Source organism: Leguminivora glycinivorella, chromosome 9 (assembly GCF_023078275.1).
Source record: "Leguminivora glycinivorella isolate SPB_JAAS2020 chromosome 9, LegGlyc_1.1, whole genome shotgun sequence".
NCBI classification, from domain to species: Eukaryota; Metazoa; Arthropoda; class Insecta; order Lepidoptera; family Tortricidae; genus Leguminivora; species Leguminivora glycinivorella.
In genome coordinates, this window is record NC_062979.1 from 24,548,178 (window position 1) to 24,563,774 (window position 15,597).

The 15,597-nt window shown below is 41.8% G+C and overlaps 2 protein-coding genes across 4 annotated transcripts; one reads left to right on the forward strand and one right to left on the reverse strand.

Annotated features, from left to right (window-relative positions):
* Nucleotides 1-143: 143 nt before the first annotated feature.
* On the reverse strand, nucleotides 144-9,828 carry LOC125229399 (superoxide dismutase [Cu-Zn]). Of its 2 annotated transcripts, none has more exons than XM_048134226.1 (5): nucleotides 9,762-9,828; nucleotides 9,568-9,646; nucleotides 7,521-7,571; nucleotides 3,002-3,172; nucleotides 144-1,389 (listed from the first exon to the last, which is right to left on the reverse strand). In XM_048134226.1, the coding sequence occupies exons 1-5, from the start codon at nucleotides 9,821-9,823 to the stop codon at nucleotides 1,210-1,212; spliced, it is 543 nt and encodes a 180-aa protein (XP_047990183.1). In that variant the 5' UTR covers nucleotides 9,824-9,828; the 3' UTR covers nucleotides 144-1,209. The 2 variants fall into 2 exon arrangements, with proteins under 2 accessions (XP_047990183.1, XP_047990184.1); XM_048134227.1 differs by having other exon boundaries at nucleotides 9,766-9,793.
* Nucleotides 9,829-9,947: 119 nt separating this feature from the next.
* Nucleotides 9,948-12,448, forward strand: LOC125229398. Of its 2 annotated transcripts, none has more exons than XM_048134224.1 (4): nucleotides 9,948-10,607; nucleotides 10,748-10,798; nucleotides 10,873-11,268; nucleotides 11,499-12,448. In XM_048134224.1, the coding sequence occupies exons 1-4, from the start codon at nucleotides 10,476-10,478 to the stop codon at nucleotides 11,982-11,984; spliced, it is 1,065 nt and encodes a 354-aa protein (XP_047990181.1). In that variant the 5' UTR covers nucleotides 9,948-10,475; the 3' UTR covers nucleotides 11,985-12,448. The 2 variants fall into 2 exon arrangements, with proteins under 2 accessions (XP_047990181.1, XP_047990182.1); XM_048134225.1 differs by having other exon boundaries at nucleotides 9,948-10,604.
* Nucleotides 12,449-15,597: the final 3,149 nt, after the last annotated feature.

The following is a 15,597-nucleotide window of genomic DNA, read 5'->3' on the forward strand; positions in this document are numbered from 1 at the left end:
CTTTCCAGAGAATAAATATTTATTTAAATCTTACACAATCTAATTATTACATTGGATATAGGTATTCCATACAGAAAGACTAATAATTCTAAGATATTTTTGATATCCATTTCAGAGTTAGAAAACAGAAAATAAAAACAAAAGAAGTTTAATTTTATTTATTCAAACAAATTGCAGATCCGATGTTCCCTGCACCAGTAAAAAATAAAATAAACAAATACTAGGAATGCCATAGAGATATTTTATAACAATTTCTTTCAGAAGACACATTCAAAACATAGGCATAACCAAACTTCTTATTTTTAGACGAAGATCACTTATATTTTATTATGTTATTAGTTGTTCTTTAGACCATTTATTTTGGTACACTAGTACATCCCAATTCGATTCATTTGGTACAAGAACCTTCAAATGCTTCTTGCTTATTATTTTACATAATCTTTAAATGCAATAAGTTAGCAGTTTTTAGCCTTAGCAAATCTAATCATAGGTCTAGATAAAAAACAATGCTTGTTTGTGACAAAAAATCAATTTAAGCTCAGTTTGATATCACATAAAAATATAAACAAGTAAATAAAATTGTAAAACCATAACATTTTGAGGTTATGCACCAAATAAATAAGTTATGTAGCCGACATCTGTTGGCTTTAAGGTTAGAAACTGTGACTAACTTGGCGACTCAAGCATTAAAACGTGGGGCTACATATTCCCTCACTTAGAACCACTTGGATGTTCCAAGGTTAGCCAACTGATCCAGGGCTCACTGTTAAACCTTGTTGTGTACAAGTCATCACAAGAGCTGGCACGAATAGAGCGAATGAAAATGTCTATGTGTGTGACAGATTAATAAAATGGTGGTTTTTGACAGTAACGACTGTGCCATACAGGTGTCACTCAAATCTTCCATTCCTGCCAGCTTCCATGAAACAACCTGTATGTAGTGAGTGTAACCACAGTATAAAACCAGTAATAATTCTTCTAACAAATTTTGCGCCGCGCGGTTTGTCCTTGAGTAGCGCTCGCACGCAGCGAGGTGCAGAGAGTACATGTGGGAACGGACGATCGCGGTCGCGCCAGTACGCGCCGCGTCATGCCAAACACCGGTCGCGAGAGATTCACTACTGGGTCGTCCTTATACTGTGGTGCAACCTTGGAACATGCAAGTAGGCGACATCACTGGTTAGCTAAGTGTGCGTGAAGCCAGCCCGTCTAGTCCGACTTGGCCAGGCCGATGACGCCGCAGGCGATGCGCGCGCCGGCGTTGCCGGTGGTCTTGCTGAGGTCGTGGCCGCCGAGCCCGAGGTCGTCGGGGTCGGCGTGCACGACCAGCGTGCGCCCGATGACGCTGTTGCGGCCGAGGAGGGAGATCTGAGAGTCTTGGATGCACACCTGGAATTTTAACGACAAATTTTGAACAAAAAGTTAAACCAATAATATCGCCGACTGTACCTTTCTTTCAACAGTCATCTACTGCTCTCCGAGACGTTTCTAAAAACCCCTTACTCGATGGGATACGACGTTTCATGACAGAGTTCCTATGACCACCTTTCTGCTCCATCATCAGATCAGCTCCATGATACCATAATATTGCATTGTCACGTGATTTACATATATGTGCAAAATTTCAGCTCAATCGGAAACCGGGAAGTGGGTCAAATTTACCCTCTGCGTTTTGACGCACACTAAGATACTAACAAGGCAAGTCGAATAAAAGCTTGTAATAAAAGGGTTGTTCCTATACAGGTCCAAACCCTGCGACCTGCGTCAACCCAACGTGAGATCCTGTTGTTCTCGGTCCGATACCCCCGGGGCCCACGCACAAGCGAAAAAAATATAGGACAGCGGCCCGCGATAAAGTGCTCCTGTTTGCCCAGATTGTAGAGCTCCCGCCTGGTAGACCTACCTTAGTGACACCCTTCTCAGCAGTAGCATCGATGTTGCCCAGGTCGGCCACGTGCCGGACGGCGGCGTCCGGCGCGCCGTGCTCCTGTTTGTCCGGGTTGAGCTCCGGTCCGGTAGACCTACCTTAGTGACACCCTTCTCAGCAGTAGCCTCGATGTTGCCCAGATCGCCCACGTGCCGGACGGAGGCGTCCGGCGCGCCGTGCTCCTGTTTGTCCGGGTTGAGCTCCGGTCCGGTAGACCTACCTTAGTGACACCCTTCTCAGCAGTAGCCTCGATGTTGCCCAGGTCGCCCACGTGCCGGACGGCGGCGTCCGGCGCGCCGTGCTCCTGTTTGTCCGGGTTGAGCTCCGGTCCGGTAGACCTACCTTAGTGACACCCTTCTCAGCAGTAGCCTCGATGTTGCCCAGGTCGCCCACGTGCCGGACGGCGGCGTCCGGCGCGCCGTGCTCCTGTTTGTCCGGGTTGAGCTCCGGTCCGGTAGACCTACCTTAGTGACACCCTTCTCAGCAGTAGCCTCGATGTTGCCCAGGTCGCCCACGTGCCGGACGGCGGCGTCCGGCGCGCCGTGCTCCTGTTTGTCCGGGTTGAGCTCCGGTCCGGTAGACCTATCTTAGTGACACCCTTCTCAGCAGTAGCCTCGATGTTGCCCAGGTCGCCCACGTGCCGGACGGCGGCGTCCGGCGCGCCGTGCTCCTGTTTGTCCGGGTTGAGCTCCGGTCCGGTAGACCTACCTTAGTGACACCCTTCTCAGCAGTAGCATCGATGTTGCCCAGGTCGCCCACGTGCCGGACGGGGGCGTCCGGCACGCCGTGCTCCTGTTTGTCCGGGTTGAGCTCCGGTCCGGTAGACCTACCTTAGTGACACCCTTCTCAGCAGTAGCCTCGATGTTGCCCAGGTCGCCCACGTGCCGGACGGCGGCGTCCGGCGCGCCGTGCTCCTGTTTGTCCGGGTTGAGCTCCGGTCCGGTAGACCTACCTTAGTGACACCCTTCTCAGCAGTAGCCTTGATGTTGCCCAGGTCGCCCACGTGCCGGACGGCGGCGTCCGGCATGCCGTGCTCCTGTTTGTCCGGGTTGAGCTCCGGTCCGGCAGACCTACCTTAGTGACACCCTTCTCAGCAGTAGCCTCGATGTTGCCCAGGTCGCCCACGTGCCGGACGGCGGCGTCCGGCGCGCCGTGCTCCTGCTTGTCCGGGTTGAAGTGCGCGCCGGCCGACGTGCACCCGTTCGTGTTGTCGCCGAACTCGTGCACGTGGAAACCGTGCTTGCCCTGAAAAAGACAATGTTAACATTAATCACTGTGGCCCAGGGAACTGGGCTGAATGAATACAACAAGTGATCGACAGCCCGCCTGCCTCCGGCCGGGCGTCCCTACACTACATCTACATCGTAACCGTATAAAACCCTAGCCATAGTGTCAAGTTTGTTTCCGTTAGTAGAAAAGCGGCGAATTAAAAAAATTACATAATTAATTCTGCGGCTTTTTCTAGCGACAAATTTGCGTATACATTAGTTTAGTCCTTGTGACTGTAATCAATGTTGTAAGGATAAAAATAAGATCGTGACTCGTTTTAATTGTAAACAGAGCAAGTAAAGCCCTTTGCAACAAACTAATGATAAGGCATTGTAAAGGTTTCAGAGTAGGTGACTTCAAATAAAACCTTTATCTTGTATAAACTTGTATTAAAATATTTTAAAATGAAGAGCTTATACATTGTTGTGTGTTATGCCACAGAGCGGCGTTCAGAGAGAGAGAGAGAGAGAGAAAAATTTGCAGTGTTGCCACACGCAGGAGGCGATGGTTAAGTAGTCTTTACACGCTAGGATTTATTTATTAGGTGTATTTCACACAGGCATGCAGCTATATTTACTGGCCTTTTCTTTACCTATTATGCAGTTAGTTCTACTTATTTTCAAGTGCAATAAACACAAGCCTCGATTATTTTGCACTCTTGACTTTGTATTTAAAGCACTGCAACGGCGATAAGTAGGTATAGGTACCTACTTAATTAAAACTAGGTAGTTATCAGTAATCAATGTAATGAGCACTTTGCTAGCAGGCAACAACAACACCCGTAATCATAAGAACACCTAGTCTAGGTGACATTCGAAATAATTGATGAATGAGCATTGAGCACAGATAAGAAAGTTGTATAGGTATTAGCACAGAATACATAGTACAAGTACAGAAGGCTCACTCCCTTTAATATTCACACAATGACGCCAATCTAAATTCATACCTACATTAACAAACGGACCGAACGCGAGCAGCCGACATTGAATTCTATTGCGCCGCGCGAAGCTCGTCACCACTGAATGGGCCTCGAACTCGCGGCCCCCGGCATGTACTTGTAGCGCGGCGATAGAATCGCGGAGTGAGCCGCCCCTGGTATTAGGTACCTACCTACAAGTGGCGGCACGTAACTTTAGCGCTGAGTGAAATGTGGAGGGGATAGCTGTGCATGGGGACACATACCCTTCGCCCCCCGTAATCCCCTGAGATACCTGTTTGACTTCTGCGCAATAACGGCAGCGCTAAACTTACTTGCCGCTACTTGTACCTACCTATCTTTCCGAGAATGTGGGAAATGGAACGCTTGGTACTGAAACTGTTAATTGTAAATTGCGGTGAAACTTATTAATTGCTATTTGAAGTCTGTTGTTTTAAATACCAAAAATATATTGAATTATTTTTGTGATATTTAGAGCTCAACGAGTTTTACGGTCGGCAATGCTCAATTGCGCATATTACACCTCTTTGGCTGGTTTTAGAGTCACGCGGACCGATCCGCACCGGACTAAAGCTGAGTTAGAAAGAGTAGACTAGCAAGTTATTGCTGCAAGTTCTGGGACGCAAATATAGGTAAGAGTGAGTGGCAAATATCTGCATCTCTTTCTTGCATATACTTCTGTCTCAAAACTTGCACGTCTAAACTCAGCTTTATATGTTAAAATTTCAAAGAGCGTTTTAGAGTAGCGCGGACGGTCCGCGTGACACTAACCAGCCTTTAGTTGCAGGCTACGCAAACTGATTACTATCAGCCGGGCCGTGTGGTTGTTTGCTACCAAAGTAGTATTTGTATAATATACACATTGATTGCCCACGGCGTGGCGACAAAATGTAATCAAGTAAAAATCTCAAGTCATTCTTGCACAACAATTATCAGTCAAGGTCGCCGCCCGGCGCGGCCTGTTTACCGACGCACGCATACATTTACATCTGTTTCCTATCATTACCGCAGAATAAACTAATAGTACAGTCCAATCTCAATAATCCTGGCACTGTTGCTAAGATGGAAGCCTTATGGCACAGGCAGGGGTCACCTATTTTCTTCAGGCACACCTCGGACACTGGTGATCACATATATGAACGAGGCGCGTTTCTAGCACACAGTCTAAGCTCGTGTAGGTGAACGCGTACCATGCTTGTATGAGTGAGATATGACAGGTCGACTGTTCGCGGTTTTTGACAGACGGTAACTGTGAAGTAACTTAGGGGATGGGCGGCACTTTCAGAGGGTAGCGGGAGTGGCCATACTGTACGATAGTACTCTTTATTATACTCCTGGTTGTAAGAATAAGACTAGGACGATAATATTGGTCCGTTCCGAACGGTAAACATCCGGACCAATGTGGACCATTGGTCCGGATGCGGACCGCGGTCAGCCATTTGGTGACCCCTGCTATAAGGGCTCAAATTATTATTATTTGTATGTTCCCTCGGGACCATGGGGTCCCGGACTTTTGGGAGGCATGTGTGGGGCCGAAACCAACAGCACAGAGGCCCTTTTAGACACTTTAATCTAAAGGCAAGGGATACACCTGGCGGATACCATCCCCGAGCGCACAATATGATACATCCGGAGATGGTCCCCGCCAGGTGTAAAGACTATTTCAGTGCAGCACTTTTGTGTTGCGATGGGAACTAAGGTCATAGGGTATTGTTGTGCAAGTTGGATGGACTGGATAATGGTCTATGGGGGGAGACTATCGGACACCTGCCATGACAACTAGTCTCAAGATTGTAAAAGACAGGCGGTGACTCGCCAACTCATTGAGTGGGCCCTGCAAAACGGCCGCACGCATGGTGCGACAACAAAGCAACACTTGAAGAGTGGCTGAAAGGTTGTCGAGAGGTGAGACTGCGGTAGCCAGATCCCGGTGATCCGTTCAGCAGGCCGCCGGCGTTATGACATTTTACCACAGATGCATTTTACACTTCCAACCTGGAGCATAGGTCCCGCTCTTGCGAATCCACTCTGGCCGGCCGGTTAAGGCAAGCGCAGAGGCGAGGGCTAGATGGAAGTGCCCTCTGGAATAGGGGTCCGCGGTGTCGCCACTCACCGTCAGCTCGCCACAAGCTGCCCCCGCGGGCTTATTATTATTATTTGCTAATGCACAGGCAGCTTAAAGCTGATACGTGCACGTCAATGTCCTGATGCACTTGTGTTTACAAACAAACAAACTAAATACAAACTGAAATACAGGATTTAAGGAATGTACCATGACTAGACTTTACAGTCACTGGCAAAAATATTTTACTCTTTGGTTGCATAAGTATCTGACGCGATTTTATTTGTGATCTTTGAAGAGTATTTATTACATTATTATTTGTGACTGTACCTAGTACAAAAAAATACTGATTAGTTTGTTAACGAGTAACAACAGTACAATTTAAAAGATATTAAACAATAGTTCTATCTTTGTCTTTTAGCCAGCGTTCCCACTTAAGCGTCGCGTGTCTCGGGGCGCGCAACGGACGTCCGCGCCACGCCACCTGAGTGTAATTCAAAAAACGTCTCCTCAGTACATTTTGTATAGGAAGGACGTAAGACGCGCCCCAAGTGGCGTGGCGGCGGCGTGGCGCGCCTTACGTCCTTCCTATACAAAATGTACTGAGGAGACGTTTTTTGAATTACACTCAGGTGGCGTGGCGCGGACGTCCGTTGCGCGCCCCGAGACACGCGACGCTCTGATGTGGCCGGTCCCTTACAATGGCAATACTAGGTCAAGATTATTAACACTGTTTAAGTTAATTAGGCTGTAATACCATCTTCCACATGGTTAACTGTCAATTTGTGATCCTTACAGAAAATACATAATCCAGTTTTAGTTAATCTAATGTTAATCCATTTTTAGTTAATCTAATGTTAAATACGGGCGTTTTCAGAATTTGGGACCCCCAATTAGCATAAGTTGTTAACAAAAATTAAGTCACTGTCAGTTTTGTGATGGTAATTAAGCATTACATTCAATACAAATATTGTTTCTGTGTTAATTACATAAACTTTAAGCAATAATCTACATTCAGAATGTGAAATAAGTAAATTTTTAGACAGATTTCATGCTTAATAATTGTCGTCACAAAATTGACAGTGATTTAATTTTTGTTAACTACTTCCGCTAATTCGGGGGACCCGAATTCTAAAAATGCAAATATGACAACTGATTTTCTGTAAACCTTGCGCATTCTGACAAAACTAGCATAACATTGGAATTTCTTCTCTACAGATAAGGATAACTCTTTGATACCCGTTAAAAAAAAAGCCTAGTCTGGGGTCTCTTGTGACAATTGATGGTTTAGCCACACTCAATATGATTAAGGTTCAGACACTTACCTTTGTGAGTCCCTTAACTTCACCGGAGAGCACTACTGGTGACTTGTCATCCTGAAATAAAAAATAAAATAGTTTAAGATACAATACTGTTGTTTGCATCTAGAGTATGTGAGTGGCATGGGAAAAGTCCCACTTTGTCGATTGCTATAAAGCTGCTTTGTCAGTTTATTTATATAAAGATACAAGCAAATCCTTAATGGTAACCGACAAAGTGGGACGTTTCACTAAACACATTCACAGTCATATTGTTATGAGATCAGTCGCATCAGTGCGACAAATGACAAATATCAAATACCTGTGATATACTAGGTGTACTTTGCGCATTTCCACTCTATCATGGCATACGGATCGCTGCTCTGGGGAAACTCATCAGATACAATAAGAGTCCTTATAATGCAGAAACGTGCAATACGTATACTTGCTGGAGTAAGAGACAGTCACCCTTGCAGAGAGCTCTTTATTTCTCAACGTATAATGACGCACTACGCACAATATATGTTTGATATACTGTTATTTGTTAGGAAAAACATATCTCAATTTGCTCGCGTTGCCTGTCCGGGCAAACAGCTTCGAGCTACAGGCCGTCTGAGAACAGTCCCCCGTCGCATGGCACTTTCAAGAAAGAACCCGCGTGTCATCGGCCCTACTTACTACGAACACTTACCTGCCGATCTTAGGAATGAGCCATATGACGAAGCATTTAAGCGCAAATTGAGAAACCTTTTGTTAGATAACCCTCTATACTCTGTAAATGAGTACATGGAATTTAATTTGTGATAGCATGCATTTGATTACACTGACTTCGGATTTTATTTCATTTCTTAATTTTATTGTGTTTTGTGTATTTCTATTTGTAAATGACGATCCTTATTGGGAGAAAATATTCATTTTATTATTTTCAATTTATAATGTAATTTTCGACGATCATGATGAGAAGATAAACATAACTTTGGCATGTAACAAATTTATAGTGTAATTTTTATCATGAAATAAAGAAATCTAATCTAATCTATAGATGTTTACACAGACAGAACATGAATCCTAAGTATCAATAATATTGTTTTTATTAAAGAAAGATAGTAATGTTTGTTTTTTAAAAAAGCATTGAAAGCAGATAACAACTTCATACTAGTAGTTGATAAGTGATAACTCCATAATTATATATTACTAGCTTTTGCCCACGGCTTCGCTCGTGTTAAATTTGAAAATGAGTTAGAAAGAGACAAAAAGTAGCCTATGTCACTCTCCATCTAATCGACTATCTCCACTTAAAAAATCATGCCAATTCGTTGCACCGTTGCGGCGTGAAAGACGGACAAACAAACAGACACACACACTTTCCCATTTATAATATACCAAGTGTTGTTTTTTTTTTTCGGGGGACACCTTACACAGATCAACTTGGCCCCAAACTAAGCAAAGCTTGTACTATGGGTGCTAAGCGACGATATACATACTTAAATAGATAAATACATACTTATATACATAGAAAACATCCATGACTCAAGAACAAATATCTGTGCTCATCACACAAATAAATACCCTTACCGGGATTCGAACCCAGAACCGCGGCTCAGCAGGCAGGGTCACTACCGGCTGAGCCAGACCGGTCGTCAAAGTAATGTGTAATAAAATACACTAAAGTGTGTACTTTATGTATGTTCATGTATATGAACATCATGTGTTTTTCATTCTAATAAGAAACCAGTTAAGTGCACAAGTTTAGGTTAATAGCAAAGATGTTCATGTTTTTATCCTCAAGGATAAGTAAGAAAATGTTTTATAAGTATGACATAGAGGTAAAACTTAATTATGAATCATGGTAAGAAGCAAACATCGTGCGCAAATATGAAAATATTCTAGAATGCACTACCTACCTTAACCGGTTGAGGATAGATAACAGAACATAAATGATATTTGCATTAATTTACAAAAATCACCTAAGTGACCTAATAGAAATCGTAACGTAAGTGATAGTATCATAATAATCTTAGTAATGTATAAGGTTGACCAATGATATAAGAGCAAGAAAAACCGGAAAACGTACCTTTTGATCGAAGAACACCGTCCCGGAGACATCGCCGTTGAGTACACAGACTGCTTTAATTGGCATTTTGTAGTTATTTCTGCAAATTACAATAATTAAAAACTTTATAATCAATATTTCCGCTGATGTACTATTTCTAAAACGTGAAACTTGTGCTATTTTTTATGGCGACTGAATAACGATGAATGACGTACATACGTTCGTCGTCGGTCCGTACTTTGGCTGGAATGAAAAAAAAAATAATTAAAAAAAACATATCATAATGTGTTTTTCGCTTCAAACACTTCGAACATGGTTCAATCCTATTCGGGTGCTTGCACCGTAGCTTGTAACATTGAAATTTTGATTATAGCTGCATATCTTTGCAAATTTATCGTACCTAATTATGTGATACAATTAAATTTTAAAAATTTTACTTGCATGTCAATGTTATCAAGTATCAACGATTTAAATAGGTTTATAAATAAATTGGTACTAATTAGCATGCTTGTAGTTAAAAGTATTCATAAACACCCCATAATGTTTGTTTCGTTCAACGCATAAATCGTATGCATAATTTTCCGGATAAATTAGTTTTATTAACTTTGTGAGAGATTTTATAATTCTTACTGAACATTGTACGAAGAGCATTGTATACAATGTAAAAAAAAATCATGTCTTTCCGAAATAAATATGGAACTACATATTTTTGACTGCTTGACGAATTTCGATCGGCACGAAAAAATAGATAAAAACGCATACGTCAAAAATGTCAAATGTCAAAACAAATAGAACAAGCTGGGCAATGTGCTTTATCTTGTTTATTGCCGGGTCCAGAAAATCAGTAATAAATATCTACTAATTGCCAGGACAAGTAGTTTCAAATAGTACCTATCTCAAAACCTTGCATCAAGTACATTTTGCACAAAATGAGAGACCCTTCATTTGATAAAGACGCGCCTGATAGTTCAGTGCTTTCAATGCAAGAAACTTCAGTGGATAAGGCAACGGGCGGAGAGACAGCAGCGCCTTTACCAGGGCTGGACTACGAAATAGAGGTTGTGAGAACATAATTATATATATATATTATAATCTAAAGCAATAAAATGTATCATAATATCGAAAAGTAAAAACTAAGTTGCTGATAATGTTCATAGGGTAATAAAATACGTTTTAAATTTATTTTCGCATTTCTTTCCAGATATTACAAGTACCTGAAGTTGAAGAATCTCCATTTGGCCAATACGTTAAGGTAATAAACACATTGCAGTATCATACAGTTTAGTATTAATTTAAATGTATAAAACCTTAATAATTTGTTTTTAGGAGTGTCCGGTATGCAAGAATGCTGTGCGCTGCTACTTCATCAATTTTAACGAAAAAGTAGTATTGTGTGAGAACACAACATGCTCTTGGCCGTTCGGTTATGAAGAGCCTCAATGCTTGAAACATGACGAAGCACTCTCTGCCGACGAAGAAGTTGAAAGCCTCAAAGTGATGACATATGGGCCTATACCACCTTCAGGATCAATCATATCTACGATGGCCTGGTCAGAAATGGATAGGTCTAACAAAGGTCTGGATACGGATGACCCGGGCAGCACTCCAAGTCACTTGAGTGATGCGGAAAGAGATGCCAAGCTGCAAGAGGTCTTGAAACAGAAGGAGGCAGATCTACAGACTAAGAAGAACCTTCAGGATATTAAGAAGTTAAATGTACAGGTTTGTTGCGTTCCTTTTATACTGATTTATGAAAATAGATTCCTCAGACACAAAAGATTCTTGAAAAATTAAAATAAAAAGAAAACCCCTGACATAGTACACCGATTTTCATGATACATAGCTAAGGACACTCCCGACTAATTCAGCTTTCAAACAAGAAAAACTAAATCTCAATAACCTAATAAATTAACTATACGTTCATAATATACATTGTTTTCTTTTCTCGACAGCTCCAAAAAACCTATGAAGATGAAGATGAAGTGTCATGTATCCGTAACGAGCAGTGGATCAAACACCTCAAAAACCTGCAGAATATGTCCGGCATGCAGCTGCTTCGTAAAGAAGAACTCGCTATACTTAAAGAAAAAGAACTTCAGGGACTGACTATGGACATAGATGCTGTGAATACTGCGATAGTTATTAATATAGCTCCGTCAACATCAACTGAGCCAGCGACAATTGATTGTACGATCGATTCAACTCTGTCTAAAGAAGAATTCACTTTAAAAGAATCTACTACTGTAAAGGATACTGCGGACAAAATGAAATCAATCACTATAAAGGAACCAATTATTATAATAAATTCAACTATTTTAGAACCAACTCCCCAAGTATCAGATGTATCAGAATCAAATACTAAAGAATTAAGTAAATCTAAGGACACAATTGATACTATGGAATGTGACAAGATAGAAGATAAAGTTACGGATCCCTAAATGCTGATACAACCCGGTTTAGAACCTGGAAAATCGACAATAGGCGAATTGGGTCCTGTTAAGATGGCATCTGCGGAGGTTGACCTGCAAGATTTATTTATGGTGAATCCTAGAGATATGGAACTAATGAGAATAGATCTACCTCAGTCACACCTCGGACACTGGCGATTAAATATATAAAAGAGGCGCGTTCCTAGGTGAACGCGTATATATTTATACCATGCTTGTAGGAGTGAAATATGACAGGTCGACTGGCGTTTTTGACAGTCGGTAACTGTGAGGTAACCGAGAGGGGCTGGGCGGCACTTTCAGCGGGGAGCGGGAGTGGCCATACTGTACGATAGTACTCTTTATTATGCTGTGCCTAAGTGGTGAAATAAAATACAAGGGTTAGCCAGTACAGTATCCACGACGATTCTACTAAAGAGACTATAATGTAAGATATGGAGTTTTCAAAGGATTATAGCAACGCATTTGACATGCACAAAATTGGGACAAATAATACCTATATTTGTCTGATAAAATACGTTATTACCATCACGGGAAGGTGGCTCTTTTATTTTTATTTCGTATTATTGGTTCTTAATTTTTTTTTACATTAATTTCTTAATTATCTATTTTTAAGTGTCCGAAATTACGTTTGTGAAATTTAATGGCAGATGAGGTGACAATTTAATGGCAGATGAGGTGATGAGGTGCCTTTGCGCGTGCTAAATGTAATAAATTAGAAAAAAAACCACCAATGACAGCTATCAGCATGAAGAATAGGGATAAAGGAGCAACCTCTTTATGTATCAGAAGTGCACATATTAAAGACAAGATAGGTGGCGCTGCAATCGCAGGTCCATAACGGTTTGACAATCTCTTACGGCTCAGCCACGACATTGGTCTAAGCGCGACAGCGGTGAGCGGCGGCCATATATTGGAGCGAGACACAGCGATGGGACTTTTCATTCGCACGTATGGCTGCCGCTCACCGCTGTCGCGCTTAGACCAATGTCGTGGCCGGGCCGTTAGCCTTCTCGGTAGTGACCCCGCCTACGGAGCAAGAGTTCCCGGGTTCAAATCCTGATGAGAGCTCTATTCTCCATGGCTATCATTTAGCACGCGCAAAGGTGTTACCTCATCTGCTATTAAATTTCAAAAAACGTCATTTTGGACACTTAAAAAAAGGTAATAAATAATACAAAATAAAAAGGCCACCTTTCCGTATCGTTACAACGTATTCTATCAGAAATGGTACATTAATAATAGTATATTACGTAACTCGTGTCGATTTAAAACACTCCCTTCGGTCGTGTTTTAATTTATCGCCACTCGTTTCGAACTTCCTTTTTTACGCACTTGTATCGTAATGTACTATTATTTGCCTATCTTAAAAAAACTACCTACCCATTTAATCCTACTAACTTTTATCCAAAGAGGATCGAGTATTATAGAGTTACTGTCGAAGTAAAATGTGTAATCACAATGTATAGATCTCTTGACACAGTTAAAACTTTTGAACCTCAGTTTTCAGGACAATTTGGTCCATATTCTTAGCTCGATATGTGTTGAAATGTCAAATATTAATATTAGCGCCATCTAGTTGAGCGTACCCCAAAGGTGTAATGCCATCTAGGCCACCGTACCTTTTTCTGTATGGTACTGAGGTACGTTTTTTTCTTAGACTTTATCTGTCTATACGGAGTTATATATGTCTTTGCTTTTATCCTATTTATACCATACCATTTTGTAGTAGTAATAAAATAATTATTTAGAAAGTAGCTGACTGTACATGATCTGTCACTAAGTGTAGCTAAACTAGAAGTAATGTATACCTACGTATTTGAACAAGGAAAGCGATTGTAACCAGTCCGATTGCTGTATTTACGGTAAATTGCTTGTCGAGCCCACGCCATTCGACGTGTTGACAGGGAAATTGGTGGCCTAGTGGTACAGGCGTGTGACTTTCAAACCGGGGGTTATGGATTCGATTCGATTGCTAGTTACAGTCCAGGGGGACGATTTTTGAATCTCACGGCGTTCGAATTCAGAAAATTGTCACTGAAAATAGTAGGCAATTTCGGTGACAATTTTCTGAATTCGAACGCCGTGAGATTCAAAAATCGGCCCCCAGCAAAACGAAAATAGTTATTTGTTATACAAGGGTGCAAAGTTGTATTTTAACGCCGAGTGTGGAATTGAAAAACGAGCAAGTGAAAGGATTCTATAGTTGAACCTCGAGCGAAGCGAGTGGTTCGAGAATAGAATCCTGAACTTGCGAGTTTTTTAACACACGAGAAGTAAAATACATTTGCACCCGAGTGTAACACAAAACTTTTCCCCTCACTATAGCGAGGAAACTACAACGCAAAAAATGCGTTTATCACTGCTTCCAGTAAAACAGGTGGTAAATCTTCTTTATTACTAGATTCACCTACTTTTATCAATTTTAAAACAGTTAATTTGACTTTATTCAAGGTCAAATTACTTTACCCACTAGTGGATAAAATGCATTTTTACCCGCTGGTATTAAAGGACAAAACACGTGTTTCCGAGCTAGTGAGGGGAAAAAGAAATTAAAAATTTGCCACATTGTAGTGTCGTCCCTTTCAAATCAATTATCGTGAGAAAACAGGACGACACTACGACTTTGCCACTTTCTACTCTTTTTTTTGCTAATCTGTAGGTAATATCATTTTTCAGTACAGATGGTGGTTTTTTTACGCACTAGTGCGAGAAGTGGTTCATTATATGTCAAGTCGAAACTTCGGCGGCCATCTGTACTGAAAAACGTCGTACGATACACGTGCGAAAAGGAAATTCGTAACACGTGTCGATTTAAAACACTCCCTTCGGTCGTGTTTTAATTTGTCGCCACTCGTTTCGAGCTTCCTTTTTTACGCACTTGTATCGTAATGTACCTACTATTTCAGTAGATACAGATGGTGGTTTTTTTACGCACTAGTGCAAGAAGTGGTGTATCAGGATTGTCAGGTCGAAACTTCGGAGGGCCATCTGTACTGAAAAACGTCGTACGATACACGTGCAATTCGTGTCGATTTAAAACACTCCCTTCGGTCGTGTTTTAATTTATCGCCACTCGTTTCGTACTTCCTCTTTTCCGCACTCGTATCGTAATTTACTATACTCTGTGGCTGTAGGTATCCAACAGTTGCTACGTAACATTGCCAGGAATCGCCCGATCGGGAAAGTGTCCGACAACTAGTGATGTGCAAGTTGCGGAAACTTTCCAAAAAAAACTTAAATTTCTTTAAAAATTCACGAAACTTTCGCGAAAAATAAGGGAATTTAAATTTATGAAATGGAGAGTTTCCATCCATACATTGTCCATACAAAGTATGGAAAGTTTCCGAAGCTTTCCTATGTGAAAATTTCAGAATTTTGGAAACTTTCCGTCGGCACATCTGTACCGACAACTGTTATGGTTTCCAGTTAAAGAGCTTTTCTATAGTGAAATTCTGATTGATCGTGATTATTTCCGGCCTGAGCATTTCCCGAGTACAAATCCACCCAGAGTGGAGTGAACGCCCTCACGTCGCGATTTTCCTCCGATCAGTAATGGGTCCGGTCCCGTTTGCACAAAAACACGCACGCCATAGAAAGTTGG

What these genes read in the sequence shown, in the direction of transcription:
- LOC125229399 (XM_048134226.1), bottom strand. Translation starts at nt 9,823, where the DNA reads ATGTTTTTTTTAATTATTTTTTTTTTCATTCCAGCCAAAGTACGGACC. An exon ending in CGGTGTTCTTCGATCAAAAG is followed by an intron (nt 7,572 to 9,567) that starts GTACGTTTTCCG and finishes TTTTTATTTCAG; the next exon opens with GATGACAAGTCACCAGTAGT. An exon ending in CTGAGAAGGGTGTCACTAAG is followed by an intron (nt 1,390 to 3,001) that starts GTAGGTCTGCCG and finishes TTAAAATTCCAG; the next exon opens with GTGTGCATCCAAGACTCTCA.
- LOC125229398 (XM_048134224.1), top strand. Translation starts at nt 10,476, where the DNA reads ATGAGAGACCCTTCATTTGATAAAGACGCGCCTGATAGTTCAGTGCTT. An exon ending in TGGACTACGAAATAGAGGTT is followed by an intron (nt 10,608 to 10,747) that starts GTGAGAACATAA and finishes ATTTCTTTCCAG; the next exon opens with ATATTACAAGTACCTGAAGT. An exon ending in CATTTGGCCAATACGTTAAG is followed by an intron (nt 10,799 to 10,872) that starts GTAATAAACACA and finishes ATTTGTTTTTAG; the next exon opens with GAGTGTCCGGTATGCAAGAA.